Raw genomic sequence first — 21,443 nt, forward strand, 5'->3', positions numbered from 1 at the left:
GATATTTAGAATTTGCATGTTATATGTTGCTTTTGTGATGTGATTTGTGAATTGTGCTTTTAATGTGAGTATAAACCGCAATGTGTGTTGCTTTTGCTAGATAAATAGACACACATAGAGGGTTTAGTGAGGGAATAACATTTTAATAGTCACTTCCATGTATTAATTACGTTTTGTGTTCCTTTGCTTAAGTTGACTTTTCTGGAGTGGCCATCCCTATTTGACGGACAGACGATCTACCGAAGTCACTGGGTGAAATGCGCCTGCGCTAAAAGATGAGCAACAATAACCTCGTCCTGACCCCAGGCAGACTGTACCCGTGAAGGTCGCACCGGGATGGGTGCCAATCTTCAGACAATGGACTTCCTTAAACTAAAAACTGTTATAATTGATGACACCATGGACACAAACCCGTATGAGAACCAAAATACCCTGAATGGACAAGTAACTGTTGCAAATTATTAGTAAATTGAGAATTGCATCTAAAGAAACATCTAGTGTATGGGAAACAGGAAGAATGATCCTGGTTACACCAATAAAATGTGTTTAAAACATGTATTGTAACATTTTGTTGTTGATTTTATTATAAAAGAAGTAGAATAGAGAGGGTTAGTGCGCTTTTTACCCGATTTCCTGACGTTATGCTGACGGAGAGGACGGTGACACTGCTGGACAGCTGCGTACCAGAGACTTTTGCGGACTGATCAGATGCTCAATTAATTTACGAACTGATTGATCGATTTATGGGCATAGAGACAAAAGATCTGAACTTGACATAGAGGACGTCATTTAGCCAGATTAGGTAAATATGCGAATCAAATATTGAATGCTATATGATTTTCTTATGCGTTATTTAGATAAACATTTCAATTCATTATAAGATCTGTGTCTGGTTATTATTTTAGAAGTGTATTGATGTATACTGTTTAGAAGAATTAAGTGTCGCTCTACCCAGCAACTCAGCTGATCCATGTCCTATCGTATGGGAGGAACTACTAGGTTAAAAGTTTAGATCCTGTTGAGGTAGAGATGAATAGGTGAACTTATTACTCATCAGGGATTTGTGTAATTTCCTCCCATTTCCAGCGCATGGAATGAAAAGATCCCCTCTCGAGTACCGCAGATCTAAAAGAAGAATGAATGAATGGTGTTATGGGTCCCACCAGTGAATGAGTGAATGAATGTGGTTGAAGAGATCTGTGGTCTGTGACGTAGAAAGGGGATTTGGTATTCAGCGCTGGAGCAATAGTGCGTCAGCGGCAAAGGAGAAAATCTGACAGTCCATTCTCCAAGGACCAGCTAATAGTAACGGAGGTCAAGGGGCCTATGATGACGGCGGAGGCAGGCCCATACTGAATAACAAGAAACATTTCTCACTTCAAAGGAGTGAAGACCATCAATGAAGACGGAGAGGACGCTGTGGCAGAGACAACAGGAGCACAGGAGAGTAACAGAGCAACAGACAAGGAAGGAAGATGGACGGACAACAGTGAAGGTCAAGAAGAGCAATCACAAAAAGAAGAGGAAGAGACCTGTCCAAAAATAGTGAGCAAAAGGACAAAAAGACTGATTGAAGGAATGTAGCGATGGGGATGACCACGTCTCTCCATTCTTTCCATTTTCCATACATCTCTCTCTTTCTATCTATACCTATCTTCACAGTCTTTGTGACAAGGGGGGAGATGTAGAGACCTGGGGTCAGGGGCACTAGGACCCGGAACTCCGTCCTAGGGGAGGGGACAGAGACCGGATACCATTTGTCGGGGAGTGGGGTGGGCACTTGACTAGACGAGGGCAGAGGGAACGGACGTGCATGTGGGCACGATGAACCAAGAGAATAAAGAATACACTGAACGCTTACCCGTCTCAGCGTGGGTCATTAGCACGACACAACAGTATGTACTCATATTGGCATTTACGGTTGTTGTCAGTCTAAGACTTCAAAAACAAAACCATTGAATTTTACACGATGTAATCTTCTTTCTATTCAGTTTAAACCAAGAACAAAAATAAATGCTAAACTAATTAGTTGGTAAAAAGATAACCTCCCCCCACCCCTTCCCCACACACACACACACTTGGGAAAGAAGTGTGTCAATGACACTCGACAGGAAGAGGGCGTGAGCAAGAAGTAGGATTAGGCAAATGACAGAGTAATAATAAGAAGTGTACTGGATGCCAAATACTACACAAATACTCATCATCATCATCAAAACCACTTTAATCGATTAATTAAAATCACAAAAGTACATCACAATATTACAAATTGTTAAAAAAACACAGGTACAATACAATAACAACATTATAAAAATTCATCCCGACAAATACAAATAACACTAAGATCATAAAACAGACTGTGCATCTAGTTTTTTCCTTGCCCGAGCTGCAGCAACCAGGAAGTTAGCAATGTTAAAGGTAATCCAAGGGGAATTTAATAATTGCAGATACATCAAAGCGGGTTTAACTTGATAAAAACCCCTCCCTCGCAACAGTGGTATAATATACTTCCTTCTGCTTTCAACATAATATTTACAAAAAAAGGTAAAGTGCGCAGTATCTTGAAATGAGTGGCCGTCGCAATTACAGAAAGCTGCATCTGTAGGTTTACTCCATCCCTCAATGCTCCCCAAAACAAAATGAATTTGGTTGAAACGAAATCTGGTCAATAACCAACGATGATAGTGATTCTATGTCAGGACAGGAGGCTCCGATTATGCTTTCTCATTTCTTTATTAGAAATGCCCAGCAGCCAATCAGAACCGTTTATGAAACGAAAAAACTACAGTACCCATGAGCACCAGGGTACCACGTGACCAACCATAGAGTCTCTCATATAAAAGATACAATGGGAGAAAGTACGTCCTCTTTCTTTGCTGCTCCGCAGCCAGTTAAGTGCCTTTTTCTTATTACTCTTGATACATTGTTGCATTATTCACTGTGCGATACCGCTTTGACGCGCTCGCTTGCTAGTCTTTATTTGTGCATGGATACATTGTTGCGCGCTGTCTCACGCGGTTTCTAGGTCTCCGGTTGTCGCGCGGTGCACATTCAGGGAGCGTGGTCTCACCTCCCCAGGCGAGACGCTCGTTCGAGCGTCGGTGTCCTTCTTTTGGTGGAGTGGGAGTTAAGGGGCTGAGGAGCTCGCGCTAACGCGCGTGCTTCTCTGTTTACATTATTTCTGAGGCGGCCGTTACCGCGCATGCGCGGCGGCCATTTTGTTTGTTTATCTTCGTGTTTTCCACACGGACCTTGTCAGAATCGGTTGTTCTTCGCACCGCTGCCCACTGCCTCAGTTTAGCTTCAGCCCCATCGACGCCCTTTGCTGTTTTAAGGCTTGGGGCTGTACAATAACGCATAGGCACTGCCTAGAGTGACTGTCAGCAAGCCCTCCCTCCACAATTAATTATTTATTTATTTATCTGGTCAGGTTTTTTCTGCCCTTATCAGTGGCTTGCTGTGGGGTTTTTCACTCCCCCTGAATTGTGCCTTTGGCATACATATATATATTGACATTCAAGTGTCATTTTGTGGGCATTAATTTCACTTTACAGTGACAAAAGGTAAAATGGAGGAGTATTTTGATGATGATGATTACTCCTTTGAGGATGACACCTCTAGTTTCCTAGAGCAGGACTTAGTAGAGGCTCTGGACCAAGGAGTTCAGCACTCCGTTAATAAAGCTCTGGTCCACGCTATCAATCCTCTGAAGCGTCATTTGACGCAATATGCCAAGCAACAGGGTTGGTTGCCTTCTTCACGTTCTTCTAAGTCCCCAGTAAATCCGCATAGGTCGGATTTTAAACGTTTGGCTAAATCTCTAGCCTCAGAAAAGGCTCCCTCCAAGCCACTGGTAGGCGCTTCTACCTCTGCTGGCTGCCTAACTGACACTGAAGGTCCTTCTTCCTCCTCTTCGGACCAAGATGTTCCTCCACCACGCAAGAAGTCTCGTAAGGAGCACTACGTGGACGCTCCTACTCACCCTCAGGTCCTAACCTTTGAACCTTCGGAACTTTATCACCCCCATTCGTCTTCCTGGCTTCCTTCTCCTGCGGTAGCGGAATATGTCCAGGCGCACATCCGGCAACCCTTTGAAAAGGATGTTAGGGCTCGTCTCCGCTCCGAATGCCCTCGCCCGGATCTCGCAGATCACCTGGCAGACACTCCTGAAATTGATCCCACAATGCTTTCCTATTTGAAAAAATTTGCAAAGGATCCAAAAAAGGGTCTAGACAGATCCTGGCGTTCCTGTCAGGATAAAATGCTGGATTTATTGGGACCCCTCACCAAGATTCTTGATCTTGGCTTTCAGGCCAAGGAAGCTGATTCCCTTGTGGATCCGGATGACCTCATTGAATGGGCTCAGAGGGCTATTTGCCAGTTAGGCAATGCAAATTGTGCAATTTCGAGTGAGCGCCGCCGCTCTATTCTACTAAAAATTGATCCAAAATTGGCGGAGCTCTCTACTTCCGAATCTGGTCCGGTGGCACAAGGTCTTTTATTTGGCCAACCGTTTCTTAAGGAACTGACAAAGTTTGTTGCAACCTTCAGCGGTTTGGATAAAGCTCAAGCTTCCATCAAGCGTGCACTTCGTCCGGTTTTTGCCAGGGCCGGACGACATAGGGGACGCTCGTTCGGCCGTGGTTCCCATAATCCCTCCCAGAGGGGTTATCAGTCCCAGAGAGGCGGTGGTCAGGAGTCCGGCTACAACTCCCGCTCAAACTTCTATCCTTCCCGCAAAGGGAGAGGTCAATTCCGGAAAGGCCGTTCCGGTGGCAACCAAGGTGCCTATCACGACTCTAACACCTCAGGTGAGTGTGATTCCTTTTTCCGAGGTGGTTCTGGGGGGCAGAATACGTTTTTTTCTCCAGAACTGGCGTCAAATCTCCAACGATGTTTGGGTTCTGCAAACTGTTCAAGGTTTCAAAATAGAATTCTATCAGACCCAACATCAATCCCTCCCCCCAACGCCTCTACATTTTTCTCTTCAAGACCAAAAGTTTATCTCGGCGGAGATAGAATCCCTTCTCGCCGAAGGGGCAATTATTCCAACTGTTCCCCACCCACAAGGGTTCGTCAGCAATGTTTTCTTGGTTCAGAAAAAAGGGGGTGGCAATCGCCTGGTCCTCAACTTGAAGGATTTCAACGGCAGTGTCGTTTACAGACACTTCAAAATGGAAGGGATCCATCTTTTGCGCGATCTTCTTCGCGAAGGGGACTGGATGGTTCGGCTCGACCTCAAGGATGCGTATCTTTCGATTCCCATTTTCGAGCCTCATCGTCGGTTTCTTCAATTCAGTTGGCAGGGGATTTGGTACGAATACACGGTTCTCCCTTTCGGCCTCTCGTCAGCACCCTGGTGCTTCACGAAACTTCTGAGGCCCGTAGTGGAATGTCTGCGTGCTCGGGGTGTCCGCTTGATAATATATCTCGACGACATTCTTCTCATGGCGGACAATCCCCTCACAGTCTTAACACACCTGGAGTGGTCTATCGACCTTTTACAATCCCTGGGGTTTTCAGTCAATCTATCTTGAACCCTACACAGGTGATCGAGTTTCTAGGTTTTCAAGTGAATTCCCTATCCTGTCAACTTTTATTACCACACCAAAAGATTCGGTACATCAAGAGGGAATTGAGGTCTGTTCTTTCCAGACAGACTGTGTCGTTGAGATCGTTAGCACGTGTTGTCGGTCTATTGGCGTCCTCCATTCAGGCGATATTCCCAGGTCCTCTGCACTACAGAGCACTTCAAAGGTTGAAGATTCGTCATCTCCAAAAAGGTCTTCGTTATTCAGATCTGATTCCTCTTTCCGAGGATGCGAAGAGCGAGATGCAATGGTGGTTAGACCACATGGAGGCCTGGAATGGTCGAGCCCTGTTCGGCTCCGCTCCGGATCTGGTGATAGAATCCGATGCCAGTCTTTGGGGTTGGGGAGCCCGGTGCGGTCCCATCTCAACCGGGGGTCGATGGTCCCCCCAGGAACTGTCTCTTCACATCAACTGTCTAGAGCTTCTGGCGGGTTCCTTTGCGATTCGGTGTTTCTCTCCTCTTCAGACCAATTGCTGTATCCTTCTCCGCATGGACAACGTTTCAGCGGTCCGGTATGTCAACAAGTTGGGGGGAACACGATCCAAGATTTTGGCGGAGATCGCCAAGGATTTTTGGCATTTCTGTCTTCAACAGAAGATCACAGTTATTGCCGAATATCTCCCCGGTTGCCGCAATCAGATTGCGGACTGGAACTCTCGCCATCTTCGCGACTTCAGCGATTGGCGCCTTCACCCGCGCATTTTTCGCATTCTCCGTCGGACTTGGGGTCAATGTCACCTGGATCTGTTTGCGTCTCGCCTAAATACTCAACTCCCTCTATTCTTCAGCTGGAGGCCGGATCCGAAGGCCCTGGCCACGGATGCATTTCTTCAGACTTGGCCGTCCACTCTGTGTTACGCTTTTCCCCCGTTCATGATGATTCCCAGGGTTCTGGCCTACGCGAAACGTTTTCAAACAGAGCTAATTCTCATTGCTCCGCTGTGGAGAGCTCAAGCATGGTTCCCGGTTCTTCTGGAGATGTGTTGTGCGGTCCCGTTCCTTCTTCCCCAGAAGTGGAATCTGTTGTTGGATCCCCTAGGCGATCCGCATCCCCTTGTTCTATCCGGCAATCTCCTTCTGTTGGCGTGCCGAGTTTCGGGGACCGCTGGTCGCTCCCAGGCCTTTCATGCGACGCTTCCAAATTCATCACTGACGCCTGGTCTCCCAGTACTCACAAACGATATAGAGCCTCATGGAAACGTTGGTGTGACTGGTGTGTTCAGCGGGAAGTTGATCCCGCTTCAGCAGATGTGGCTATGATTATTAATTTTCTAGCTTCTCTCGCTTCCTCTGGTTTGGCTTATCGCACGGTCAACAACTTCCGTTCCGCCATCTCTGCGGCTCACGTTCCCATCAATGGTAAACCGGCGGGTGAACATCCCTTAATTTCCAAATTGCTTAAGGGCATTCGTTTGGCGAATCCTCCGTGTCCTAAATATGTCTCGCTTTGGGATGTCTCCATTGTTTTGAGATTTTTGGAGGCTTGGCCTTCTAATTCATTACTTTCTCGCAAGCAACTCTCTGCCAAATTGACTATGCTGTTATGTCTCGTTTCTTGCAAACGAGTTTCTGATGTGCGTGCGTTAGACTTAGCGGGTCGCAGATTTACACCTGAGGGTGTCACTTTTCTTATTTCTAAACGCACCAAGACTGCTACCTCTTCGGTTACCTATCCGTCTTTTCCTCATCATCCCAACCTTTGCGTTGTTCAATGTGTCAAGGATTACGAGGTATGTACTGCCCCTTTACGTTCTGATACACAGGGTCAACTACTTATTGCCTTGCAGAAACCTTTTCGTCCTGTTACTCCTGCTACTTTAGCTCGCTGGGTTAGATGGCTCTTGTCTGAGGCTGGAATTGATGTTTCCATTTTTGGTGCTCATTCGGCTCGCGGGGCCATGGCCTCTAAAGCGTTCTCGATGGGTGTTTCATTACTGGACATCATGAAAACCGCAGATTGGTCTTCTGACTCTATGTTCAAAACTTTTTATTACAAACCTATCGAACATATTGCTTCTGTAGTGGTGGATCAGCTTTGAACAAGCATAATCGGAGCCTCCTGTCCTGACATAGAATTAAAAATTTGCAAACATTCGTGACAAGAATTTTCAATTCTATTAAGGACAAGGAGGCGAGGATTATCCCACCCAAAGTCATGTTGGATTCTCATGTTTCTCATTGTCACAGTTGTATTTGATTTATGCCAATGCATTGGTTTCCTCTCTTTTTACCCTTCCCTTTTATTGCCTTCACTCTCTTTATCGGATGAGTATTACGGCTGTACTTTCTTTTCAGGTTCTGACCCGAAATAGTGACTCTGCTGTTTATCCTGCTAACTACGCTTGGATGGTTGGCTGCCTTCTCTGTTCGGCGATTGCTGTGTTTCTAGCGTCAGGATGATCTCCGGCTGCGGCTGATGGACTCTGTTACCTGGCATTCTTCGTTTTCCATTGGACTTCCTGTTTTCTGTGAACTGTTCCTCACCAAAGAAAGAGGACGTACTTTCTCCCATTGTATCTTTTATATGAGAGACTCTATGGTTGGTCACGTGGTACCCTGGTGCTCATGGGTACTGTAGTTTTTTCGTTTCATAAACGGTTCTGATTGGCTGCTGGGCATTTCTAATAAAGAAATGAGAAAGCATAATCCTCGCCTCCTTGTCCTTAATAGAATTGAAAATTCTTGTCACGAATGTTTGCAAATTTTTAATTCCTGACCAGATTAAGGTAGGGCTCGATCTGGGGAGAGGATATCAATAGAAAATGAGCCCTTACCGATGTTTTTGTGAGCTCCTCATCTTCCCGCTCTTGAGTTCTTAAATTTAAAAACTGAACTTTAACCCAGCCAATGTCCCCCTTAATAATAGATTCTGGGTTCTCATAGATCTCCGGGCGAATACTCACAAATGCTAATACTATTGATAGTTAATAACTATTAAGGTAACGAAGTATTACAGACCCCATAACAAATATTTAAAATTATATAATATCTAGAAAGTAGGTACATCACTCCATTTCGGCCAGAGAAAAACACAGCATTCACCTTGCATGCATTACAATGTAGCGTCTAGATTTTTCCCAAGATGGCAGTCCTGTTTACTCACACAGACTTCTTCAGTAGTTGCATTCGTTTGCAGTCTTTCTTCTATTTCCATGGCTTCGGTGATGCTCGATTTACAAATTGTGCCATGGCGGGAGGTGTTGGTGTGTCAGAACTTCTCTGTCATTAATAGGTTCTGTAGGACCGCCGTATCTGGAAACATGCAGAGGGACGTCGGCAGCTTCCCGCTTCCCCCGGCGGTAAAAGTGAAGCTTATCAGCGCCGGCTTCCAGAGTGCTCAAGACCTTCTAGAAGTTAGTGCTTGCGAACTCAGCAAAGGTACCATTACAAAGTTATTATTTATTTATTTATGCATTTTATAGAGAGCGCGGACAGTACCAAATGTGTTAGAATAGAATAGGAGTATTACATAAGGCGTGATTATCGTTATAGAGGACGAGCTTATATTAGACAACAAGCATGGTAAATGGTAATCAAGTATTAGTAATAGCAGTACTAGACTTAATGCAACAGGATTTTGACTAGAGAGAAATACGCAGAGGGCAAACGTCCTAAAAAAACAGAACTGGTGGGACTAACTAAATTGGGAGTAGGCAAGTGACTTCACGGCACGCGGCATCACAGGGAGTGACATCACACAAAGTAAGATCTCACATTCATTTTGCTGTTCTATTATGAAGAAATTTAAGCCCATTACGAGATTTAACAAATGAGATTTTGTGTCGGGGTTGTGCCAGAAAACTGACACAAACTGGCCTCAATTTATACCTTTCTTTTTTATTTTACCTCAGCCCGAATGAAATTGTCCGCAAGGAGAAATGTGGCTGTATATCTGATATGCTCAATTGATTGCAAAGTTTACATATTAAGATAAAGGCACCTGCTGCAGAGATATTTGTGTGCCCAGTAAATATCAGGGAATAATAATGGTAAATGGTAAGGCATCTACAGGTTAATGCATTTGCTGGAGCGATCTGTGTTTTGTCTTGTCACAGTTTTAAATCGAATGAGTATAGAGGTTTAATGCTTCTCCTGCTAAGCACATCATGTGACATGCAGATTACAGATTTTAGGTTACTTCTTTTGCACAGAAAATCTGTTGTTACTTGCAGTTCACAAAGCAGTTTGTGATCTTTCAAATATGGCATTGAGAGCTATGCAGGACCAGTTACTCCTACACTTTGTAACTGTCGCTATCTGACGTAACCCATCCTATACAATGAGTTACACACTTATATAATTTATTGTCATTGTATAACGTGTATGTGGGATGTAATGCGCCTTGATACCCTGCTTTGGGATGAATAGCGATATGAAAGAAACGAAACAAAATAGTGGTATTTAAATTAAATGTATAAATACTGGAAAAGACCAGCACCTCTGACATTCTTGCAGCGCATTCATATCTCTTATATACAGGGAATGAACAAAGTCAATGACATGCCTCTCTTAAGTACTTGGGGGGGCATATTATCAAGAACGGCGTTAAAATTATCGCCGCTTTAGTGGCAGGAAACTGCCGATAAAGCGTTGATAATGGGCTTGATAATATGCCCTTGAGAATTCCAATAGAAGTCCATGTTCACACCAGAACATAGGCTTCTATTGGAATTCTCAAGGGCATATTATCAAGCCCATTTTTGCCGCTTTAAACTGCGATAATTTTAATGCCGTTCTTGATAATATGCCCCCAGTGAAGTAATAAGAAGATGTGTGCTTTGTTTCCCCTCTACTGCATTTCCATGTAGGTGTGAGGTTCCAGATAGCTTCCAGCCATGATACTCGAACAAAAGGAGGCCTGATGGTCCCTCAACTTAGACTTTGTTTTGGGCCCACCTGATACTTAAAATAACAAAGCTCCCTCGCCGCCTGTATGTTGCTGCTCAGAATGAAAGAAGACCATGTGCAGGCGCTGCTGAATGTGTCCCGGTGTCTGAAAATGACACTGGGATGAGTTCACCATATTTCAGTGGGGCACAACTTCTTAAAGGGTGGATGGCGCCCAGCCTCTGAAAATAGTGGATGGACAATGTCTACCTGTGTGTGTCCGCGAGTTAGGCCTTGCGGATTTGTGTTGGAGTTAATTGAAAGTGAGTCAAATGCGTCTTGCTTATTGTAGCACAAGACCTTACAGGACAGAGGCACCGGACAATTACAACTGCAACTGACATACTTTACAATTGCTCTGTGCACTTTGCAGAGAGGCCAAGGATTGGATGACCACATATTCTGAACCCCTTTTTGCCCCACTGACTGGCACAGAGAGAAAGTCGCTCTGCCTTCAGCCACAACTGAATTGTGGCCCGTAATAAACACCAGGATGCGACTCAATTCAAATTATACAATAGACGAGTAATATGTTGCCTGGAAAAAAAAAATGAAAATAAACTCCCATGACACAGCACCCTGGAAAAACCAAATACTCTTATAGAATTCAAGAATGTGAAATTTAAGCAGGAAAGACATGGATTACCTTAACGTTTTTACACTCCTTGTTCAGAAATGTATTATTGCTTTTAAATGAAAAGTTAAGGACATGAGCACAGGGCCCGAAAGGAGAGGATGTAGCCTTAAGGTTAAAGCGGTCGACCTCGGAGCTGGGGAATCGGGTTCAAGTTTCGGCAGGGACACTCAATCAATCAATCAATCAATCAAAGTATGCTTTATTCGAATTTCATTAATAAAAGCAAGAAACAAAATACAATATAAAACAAATACATACAACAATTTTTAAAACAAAATTAAATTTCAATCATTGGCAACAAAGTGCAAAGCACACTTCAAGAAAGATTTTTAACTCAGATTATTAATCCTGTATGCGTGTACTGTTCTATTTGTATCGGTAGGGAGAAAAATGTTAAAATACATAAGTAAAAATAATCTAGAAAATGGCACACAGATAAAAAACGAATTAAAACATGGCAGAGAATAGTCAAATAGCTAGCAGTCTCTGCCGTAATTAAGAGAGTAGTTAAATAACTAGCAATCTCCTTCTGATTGACCACGCCCAACCTAAATACTTTGCGGTGGCTACTGAAACCCATGTCAAAGTGCTGGTGCATATGATGCGCAAAGCCACGGTGCTACTATCTGTCCCAAAACTTTTGCACATTGGGGACAGCCAGATACGCCTTGGTACCGCATAGGGTTTACAAGAAAATAGAAAGTGACCAATAGTTTCTTTGGTAATGCCACAAACAGGGCAGGTGGCACAAGATCCACCTTCCCACTTAGCTGTCAAAAATTTAAGAGGGAATGCACCTGCACGAAGTTGGAAGAGGAGCTTCCTATCACCTGGCCTGGTTATAGTATCCCAATAAGGTTCTAAACAGGGATACATTTTAGCCTCCAAGAATTCACCAGACATTGAACCAGCACTAGAGCTTCTCCAATGTCGGGAGGCAACCATCTCCCAGTAAGCGCTCTTTAAAATACTTTTAGACGGGAAGATTGCTCTCGTAGGGTCTTCCCAGAGTGGGCGCATAGCAAGCTCAATAAGGGATATCTTTAGTGATTTCAACCAACCAATTTTGTGGTATACATCAGATCTTATGATGTCTAAAAAACCCTCGGCATAATGATTAAGTACAGGAGTAGTCCAAAGCCTATGCCAATAAATAATCGGGCGTAATTTAACTAAATCTGTGACTGCTCTTCTACCCAAATCATATTTTAGGGGCAATAGTGGGGTGCTTTTGGAAACACCAGTTATAGCCCTGAGAAATTTATTCTCCGAGGATTGGAGTGCAGCCACCTTTTCAAAGCCCCAAAGCTTGGCGCCGTAAAGTGCAGAGCCAATAGCCTTTGCTTCGTAAATCTGCAGGGCGGGTTTAACAGGTTTGGTTAAAGATTTTCTGTGCTCTGTGCAGATAGCTCCAGACAATTGCCTATGTCTAAGTGTTGCAAGATCAATATGATGCCGCCAGCTCTTATCTTTAGATATATGTATGCCTTGGTATGTAAAAGTTTTCACTACCTCTAGCGGGCGATTATTCAAAGTAATTTTAGATTTGAAACTTCGATGGGGGTTAAAAATCATAAGTTTAGTTTTGGCTGTGTTAACCTCTAGGCCATACTCCCCTCAAAATTGATCAAAAATGGACAAGGCATGCTGTAGACCGCTAGGAGTTTTCGATAGGATGAGCGTGTCATTGCAAACATTAAAATAGGGATTTTAATCCCTGCTAAAAAAGTGGCATCCACTTGTGCTGAAAGCATACGGCCTACTACATCGTTAATATACAGTGTGAAGAGCACGGGAGCCATCGAACAACCCTGACGAACTCCCCTTTCAACAGGAAAGTCCGCAGTTACCGAACCCATCCCCCCCCCACTGAATTCTAGCATAATTAGATTCGTGGAGTCTCATTATGAGGGATAATAATTCGTTTGGAAGTCCCTGCTTCTTGAGGACCTACCATAGCATAGAACGAGGGACAAGATCGAAAGCAGCCCTTAGATCAACAAAGGCCGCGTACAAACTTCCCTCGCCCAGCACTACGGTCTTCCATTGTAACAGTGTAAATCGGAAGACCTGATCTACCGTACTAGTAGAGCGACGGAAACCTGCCTGAAAGGGTGAAAGAGCATTAAACTCCTCCGCCCAGTCCAGGAGCCTATTAACGATCACGCGTCCCACAACTTTTTGGATAGTATCTATAAAGCTTATTGGCCTATAGTTACCCGGCTTGGACCGATCGCCTTTCTTAAAAATAGGTATAATTACTGCACCCTGCCAGGATGTGGGTACCGATGCGCCCAGAGCAATGGCATTCAAAAGGAGATGGATGTACTTACTCCAGCGTTCTTTGTCATTAATAAATAAATCCGCTGGGACTCCATCAAGGCCAGGAGCACGTCCACTTGCCACTGAGCCAAGGGCCTTCGTAATCTCAGGGATACTAAAAAAAGTTTCCAGGTGTTGTTCTGCTCTAATTTCTAGCCCCGGACTGAAACTATTTGGGTCAGCATACTGCTCTCTGAAGAATGCTACCCATTCTTCCTCAGGCACATTATTGTATGGGGTCTCTGGAAAACCAGATTTTCCCCACCTAACAATGTGCCAAAACAACCGAGAGTCCCTTTTGTTACTGGCTACCTTTAGCTCAGACCAATGGTGTTCGTCCCATACTTTCTTAGCCTTGGATATGCTAATTTTGTAGTCCCTTCTAGCTGATTGGATTACGAAGGGTTGACCGCCCTTAATGGCATTACCCAAGGTTAGGCGTGCTTCTCTACACTGTTTGTTGTACCACTTGGCGGGCTTAGGGGCTCTAGCTCCATTCTTTTTTGCTGGTTTAAGAAAGTAATCTTTAATTGTGCAGAAGAGAGTATTATGTATTCCTTCTACCTTGTCTAAACCAGTATCGAGTGAGCTAGAAAGCTCAATTGCCAGTATTGCTTGATCAACCTGATCAGATATATCAGCAATGACTTGGTGATTAGTTGCTATCTTTTCCCACTTTAATCTACGTAGGTCATTGGTCAGAACGATCGGAGGAGGAACCAACTCAGAAGAGCCAACAGGCCGGTTGGTAGGGGGCCACCATTTGTGTGTTGTACACAAGGGATTATGATCACTCTCGATTCTCCCTACAACCTCCATGTCGCATACGAGGACCACAATCTAAGGCTACATAAAACGTAGTCAATTCGGCTATTAAAACGCCCATTATCAAATGTACTAGCCCCATTCCTGTCACTACTGGTCCTTCCATTCAGAGCTCTTAAGCCCTTCTCGTAGCAGAGGGAATTTAGGGCAATAACATCATTGGTCCAGCGCACAACCACATTAAGCTCTAATTTTGGGACTCCCCATTGACAATCCTCTTCCTCCCCAAAAAGATTGTCTTCATTAACTAGTGGCTCAAATGTTCTGTTAAAATCGCCCGCAATGACAATGTTATTGTTTGAAGAGTGGGTATCTAGAAGACTGCTCAAGGCTGCTAAAGTCTCTGAGCTCCCCCCCCCCCTATTACTTCGAACGTAGATGTTATAAATATCCAACATACCTAGGTTTTCTAGGTTCAATTTAATTAGTTGGATATCTCGATTATTAGTTTCTACGACTTTAATAGATAATTTTAAATTCTGACGAACCCATATAGTTAATCCCCCCCATTGGTCTTCCCCTAAGTCCTTTTAATGCAGGCACCGAGTAATTCAAATATCCCTGTACAAAAAGTGGTTCACATAGCCAAGTCTCCTGGAATATGCACAAGTCAAAACGGTTAACAAAAAATATCCAATCCTCAGAATCCAATTTAGAGGACAAACCAGCAATATTCCAGGAGAATAAGTTCCCCATAATAGCCTTAGTACCAGCCAAACTGTCAACCGATGGTAAAATGTCTGGGGCAGGGAAATAGCCGTTGGAGGTATCTGTGCTTGCTTGTGATACTAACTTGCTTAGATCACTAGAACTAAAAGTGTGTCAAAAGATGGCTTTCCAAGGACCGAGGGGGAAGCCTTAGGGCTATTAAGTCAGTCCACGTCTTCGAGGTTTGCTAATACCTCATACCGATTGCTAAGCGGAATAGGAGGGTTGGATTGATTAGAAAGTGGAGCCCCAATGTTAATATTGGGAACTATCTCATTTCTAGGATAGAAATAGGTTAGTTCCCAAGTAGTGATAAAAGACCTTGTGTAATTAGTGTGCCAATTAAGGATATGACTGACAGCTCTAGGGTCCCTAAAGTTAATTAAAATGATATCCCCATCTATATTTTTTTGTGTATTTCCCAGCCAGGGTAAACGCCGAACATGTAAAATTTCCCCGTTAATATATGAGGGAAGAGGGCGGTTCTGGGCGAGCCAGTAGATCACCTTGTTTTTTAGCTGAAGTTATCCCTCTGTTGTGCCATCTTTTAGAGTAGGAACACCCGCAAGAACTACCACAAGGGGGACAGCTTCTGGTGGCAGGTTAATAAAAGACGCTCCACGTGGTTTAGTGATGGGAGCTAACTTATAACCTTTCCTGTCGTTCGTTGGGCCTTTTTGTGGCAGAACATCAGCTCCCAAATGATCACTGGTATTATTTGTAATGATGGGTTGCATTGGGTTGGGGATTATAGTTCCACCTGCATTAGTGCAGGTTTTCTTGCTGGTACTCGGGTGGATTTGAGAATTAGTCTCACTAAGAGGAGCAGTATGGGGTGCTTCAACAGAACCTAGACCACCAAGAGGCGCTGTATGTAATTTGCAAGAACCCGCAGTTAATTCCATTTTGCTACTCATTAGGAGTTCCACTTTCTCCAGCCTTTTTTCAATTGTTTTTAAACTCTCAACAACGGGTGTCAACAGAGATTTCAGTATCTGGTTTATATTACCCATTAACTCTTTAATATTTATGTCGTTTAATAAACAAGATGTAGGCTTACCAGGAGAAGATAAATTAACTGTACAATATGTAAGGTCTTTGTCAATAGGTGCCACACCAGAATTGCGGCTACGTTTTGTTTTTCTATTCCTTGACAAATCAGAATCTATCTTTCTCCGTTTATTAGGCAATGGGCCCGTGGATTTGAATTGCCTAGATGGATTAGCCTTGTGGGGTGGGGACTTACTGGCTTGTAATAATGACCCATTAGAAACAACTAGCTCGGCAGTTTGGCTAGGGAGTGTAGTTAAAACAATTGGGGATAAATCAATCAATGTCTCAATGGAATGTACATTTTGAGACAGTACGATAGAATCATTATTACCAGAGGGGAGTGGAGTATCTTTAGGAGAATGCCCACTCACGTCTGGGGAAGTTGCCACATGCTGAGGAGTCGTGAATAGAGGCGTGCTTTTGATCAGTTCGATAGAATTACGACGCCTTGCTCTTAATTCAGCAAGTGTAGCTTCACGATCTGAGCTCGTGACAACTTTAAATAAATAACCATCAAGTGTACCCCTATTAGCGCAATCAGCCATATCAATCTAACTTGTTGCAATACACCACTATAGGAACACGTACAATGATAAAAAAGGGTGTAATCACAGTCCAACACTATGAATCAAACCAGATTACTTAAAGAACAGCACGAACAAATGTCAAGGGGGTGAGCCTGGCCCGGCCTCCTTCGGCTCCTGAAGGCTACAGAGGGCCCGCCCTTTGCCCGGGCTTAGCCCGGCGCCCGCCCGCGCGCGTCCCGCGACGCGGAGGGAGCAGGGGTCTTTTATGCGCCTCCGGGCGCGCAGGTGTCGTCAAGGGTCGCCGGGGCACCTGGGAGATGTGGTTTACGCCGCTTCCAGGCCGCGAGGTGGAATGGCGGCAGTGGCAAACCTGAGCTCAGCGAGGGAGCACCAACAGAGCCAACGGTAAGGGCGGAGAGCAACAACAACAGCCCCGACTGCAAAGCGGGTCACTCTGGCAGGGTTTCCAGTTTTTACTCACTTCCCGCTCCACCGAGGGAGCAGGGGTCTTTTATGCCCCTCCGGGCGCGCAGGTGTCGTCAAGGGTCGCCGGGGCACCTGGGAGATGTGGTTTACGCCGCTTCCAGGCCGCGAGGTGGAATGGCGGCGGCGGCAAACCTGAGCCCAGCGAGGGAGCACCAACAGAGCCAACGGTAAGGGCGGAGGGCAACAACAACAGCCCCGACTGCAAAGCAGGTCACTCTGGCAGGGTTTCCAGTTTTTACTCACTTCCCCACTCAACATCCTGTGATTCCGGGCAAATCATATATTCTCCCCGTGCCTGACAAAATGTGTCCATCTGTAACATAACTAACTGCTGCTCATGAAAAGCGTTCTGATACCTTTGGGTCTAGTTCGTGCTATATAAAACCACCCCCAAAAAAGGGACCTGTTTCAATATCCGTTTTAAATTACTACTGGTTCTAAGACGAGGAGGGACCCGGCCCACTGAAAGCCCTGGAGTTAGTGCAAGTGGTAAATAGTTCTGGGTCTCTGGCCGAATGATTTCCTTTCTGTGTTACTGTGGGCCTGGTAAGCTAGGTTCAAGTCCTGCGGTGGTTCTACATCCTGTGTTTCTGGCAAATTACTTAGGGGTATATTATCAAGAAACGGCGTTAAAATTATCGCCGCTTTAGCGGCAGAAAACTGCTGCTAAAGCGGTGATAATGAGCTTGATAATATGCCGCAGAATATTCCCATAGAAGCCCATGTTCTTGTGTCAACATGGGCTTCTATTGGAATTCTCTGCAGCATATTATCAAGCACATTATCGCCGCTTTTGAGGCAGTTTTCTGCCGCTAAAGCGGCAATAATTTTAATGCCGAGCTTGATAATATGCCCCCAAATCTTCCTGTAATACCCCCCCCAAAAAATCTGACCTTTTGTAATGTAACCTGTGCTCATGTGAAGTTCTCCAGTGCCTTCAGGCCAAGTTCTTGCTATATAAAACTGCAAAACAAAAATGCTTTAGTCATTACTTAATAGAATGCTGAAGTCTTCACTTCCTCCACCCCAATAAAAAAATGTTTGCTGTTGTTTAATGCTCAAATCCATGTATGCATGGAATCCCCATGCTCAGGAGATCCCGAGAAGCACAAGTGGGGGGCAAGCCTTGACAGCGGAGACTGGGGCGAATTAACCATGTTTTGGAGAATAAATGCTAAAAATATGACAGATCTCTCCACATTCTTCTGGCCAGCCAACCACTGTGATATCAGCCTGGGTTTCACAGCTGCGTTTCTATTTCTTAGGTTATAGAGAATTAGAAAATATGTCATACTGATACAAATTAATTATCAGTGTTAATATTACATAATTGATTTTGCAGACTATGGGCCATATTATCAAGGAACGGCGATAACATTATCGCCGCTTTAGTGGCAGGAAACTGCCGCTAAAGCGGCGATAATGGGCTTGATAATATGCCATTGTGAATTCCCATAGAAGCCCAGGTTCTTGTGTGAACCTGGGCTTCTATGGGAATTCACAAGGGCACATTATCAAGCCCATTATCGCCGCTTCAGCGGCAGTTTCCTGCCGCTAAAGCGGCGATAATGTTATCGCCGTTCCTTGATAATATGGCCCTACATTGCTTAGGAAGGCCTACGTACATTTGGTATTGCCAGATTCCATACATTCAGGGCAACATTTCATTGATTAGCATTCAAGAATCTACACTCTCCTAGTCTTACAAAGGAAAGTCTTCATTTTATTTAACACAGAGGCAAGTAATATGCCTTTATCACTTGCTTTTTTTTCAATAGCAGCAGTTAACAGAAAAAAAAAACTATTAGTCCCAAGAGGCTTAGAGACAACAGCCAATAGGGACAGAGTTTTTGTCCAACATAACCACCCATCACGACACAACATGGCCTATAACACCCAACACCCATCATGAGTGCAAACAGTCCTCTTTGCAAGAAGTCATGAAGAGAAATGGAATAGCGGTAACATTTGAAAAAATAGCAAAACAACCAACATAAGGGTAAACAATTCCTGGGTAAAGTCCAAGAGTCTGGATCAAGGAAGGAGAGCTTCTGTAGGAATAAGACATGCCAGGAAAGACGTGGAGAGGAACCAACTGGAGTCCTTGAGCTGGAAGAATTAGCGGGTACATCATGTAGCTGTAGGTTTTGAAGCACCGGTAACTGTAGGGTGGGAAAGAACGTTGTTAGTAAAATGTTGTGGTGGAATAATATTCGCCTCTGTGCCTTTAATAAAATTAAAACTTTCCTTCGTAAGAGTAGGAAAGTCTAGATTTTATGGCAAATCACGGAGGCTTCTATTATGCTTGTTTAAAGCATATTTATCACCACAGTGGAAGAAGTATATGTAGGTTTGCAATAAAAGGTACAAAAAGTATTAACATTTGACCAATCGGCCGATCTCAGAATGTCCTCTAGACGAGAACCCGCCCAAAAGACCTTGGAAACCATGGCCCCCCTAGAGGAATGGGCTACAAAAATGAAGGTATCAATCCCGGCTAAGGACATGACCCACTTAAGCAAACGAGCCAGGGTAGGGTAAAAAACTGGTGACCCTACCCTGGTGACTGATGACATCATCTTGAGAGAAAGATTTTCTGGCCAATTTGTAACCAATTGCAAATCCAAATTAACATCCTATAACTGACTATTTAAGAAGGGGGATTACAGCATTTTACAAAATGTTACTCCCTTTAACAGACGGCACACCATTGGATGCTCTCCCACTGGTTTTCCATCAATTCTAGAGTGATTGGATAGGGTTTTGGATTATGTACAGTAAGTTTTCCCCCCGCTAGCCAGAGAGACCAGGACATTTACATCAGGTGCATGTGCTGAAAAGGGATCAACCGATTTACCCATATACCAGCTTGTCCATGCAGCCCAGGCTGACTTATAGGCCTTTGTAGTGTCTGGAGCCCAGATTTTGCTCATGTACTCCACAGCCTTTGCCAAAATGACTTGATGAGATAGGCTTGTCCCGCTACCTTCCAAGCGGACAGTAAGAAGGTGTTGAGAATTAGAGAATGCCTGTAACTGTTGGGATCTGAAAGGAGATCTGGAGAGACTGGATGAAGCATGGGATAATCTATTGACATCTCTAGGAGGGTGGGAACCAAACCTGAAATTGCCAAAAGAGGACCACCAAAACTAAAATAGCTGCCTGACATCGGACCTGAACCAGAACTCTGCTGATCATGATGAAAGGAGGACTTGGACCAGTCCTGGAAAAAGGCATCCGTCGCCACCGCTTACAGATCCAGTCTCCAGCTGAAGAACTGAGTTGAGCCTGGACGCAAACAGGTCTGTGTGAAAGGGACACCATATGTGGTAATGAGACTGATAAATGGAAGGATGTGATTTCCAGTCGCTGAAATCGTAAAGAAAACGTGAATGGGAGATATTCCGCTTGAACAGAAATATTGCTCTGGAGACAAAACTCCCAAAAACATTTTGCTTGCTCTGCCAAGGGTTTGGACCAAGTGTCGCCATGATGATTTATACACCGCACCACTGTAAGATTGTCTATGCTAAGAAGGACGGAACACCTTACTTTTTCTTTGGGGAAACTCCGGATTGCAAAGGAGCCTGCATTCATGGGAGGCCATGTTCTACTAATTTCATAGTAACTGCATGTCTGCAATTTTCTGTAATGGTAAGAGCAACTTCATGCTCTTCACCTGCATTCGCACGCCACCCCCTTGGACAGACATTTTGAGAGGGCTTTTTATTGGAAAAAGAGATAAGATTTTGCACAATGTGGGGAACTATAATCCTTCAAGCCTACAGCCAATACATAGGATATACCTACTCAGCTGCGGTGGATTTCCCTTCCCACTCCAGACGTCTTTGGTTTAATGTGAGTAGGGGTCTCTGAGAAAACACAACTGAACTACTCCGATTTGACCGTTAAATAAGAACCAAACCAACCTTGGCGTTGCCATGTTGTGTAGTTCCTACAAAGACATGAGATCTGCGCGTTTGTTGGACAACATAAACTAAGGGATTGGTGTCAAGACTGATTCCGGACACCCCCGTAGGATATGTCGGCCTATAGACCAGCTAGCTCACAGTGCCACTATAAGCCCCCTAACCTTACCAAGAAGTCAATAGTTTCTGGCAACCATCAAACGTGACAACCCCTGATCCTTCAGGGATTGTGGAAACAGTACACTACTTTTCGCTCAGTCACTCGTGCTCACTTGGTCTCAGAGAGAAACACAGAATAAAAGTTGGATGTTTTCAATAAACATTTATTGAACCAGCATTATTCTAAAACATGTGTGTTGCAGCCATCAATACACAAAAGCTAACGTAAAAGATTACAAGCTCCAACAGAGTAAATAGAAGGTAGAATTCTACCATGGTGCCAAAACAGTGAATATATGCGGGCTTATGAACATGACTGT

At 44.3% G+C, this 21,443-nt stretch overlaps 1 protein-coding gene across 4 annotated transcripts in view; it reads left to right on the plus strand.

Annotated features, from left to right (window-relative positions):
• The first annotated feature begins 1,795 nt into the window (after nt 1–1,795).
• The window catches only part of RAD51C (RAD51 paralog C), a 326,172-nt gene continuing 306,524 nt past the window's right edge, over nt 1,796–21,443 (plus strand). For 3 of the 4 annotated variants that reach the window (XM_085649372.1, XM_085649374.1, XM_085649373.1), the window contains exon 1: nt 8,751–8,968. In XM_085649372.1, the coding sequence (XP_085505498.1) occupies nt 8,755–8,968 (214 nt within the window). In that variant the 5' untranslated portion in view covers nt 8,751–8,754. Of the gene's footprint in view, nt 1,896–8,750; nt 8,969–21,443 lie in introns of those variants that run through there. The other variant, XM_085649371.1, reaches the window with a different exon arrangement.

The sequence above is a fragment of the Triturus cristatus genome, chromosome 3_2 (genome assembly GCF_964204655.1).
Source record: "Triturus cristatus chromosome 3_2, aTriCri1.1, whole genome shotgun sequence".
Classification (NCBI taxonomy): domain Eukaryota; kingdom Metazoa; phylum Chordata; class Amphibia; order Caudata; family Salamandridae; genus Triturus; species Triturus cristatus.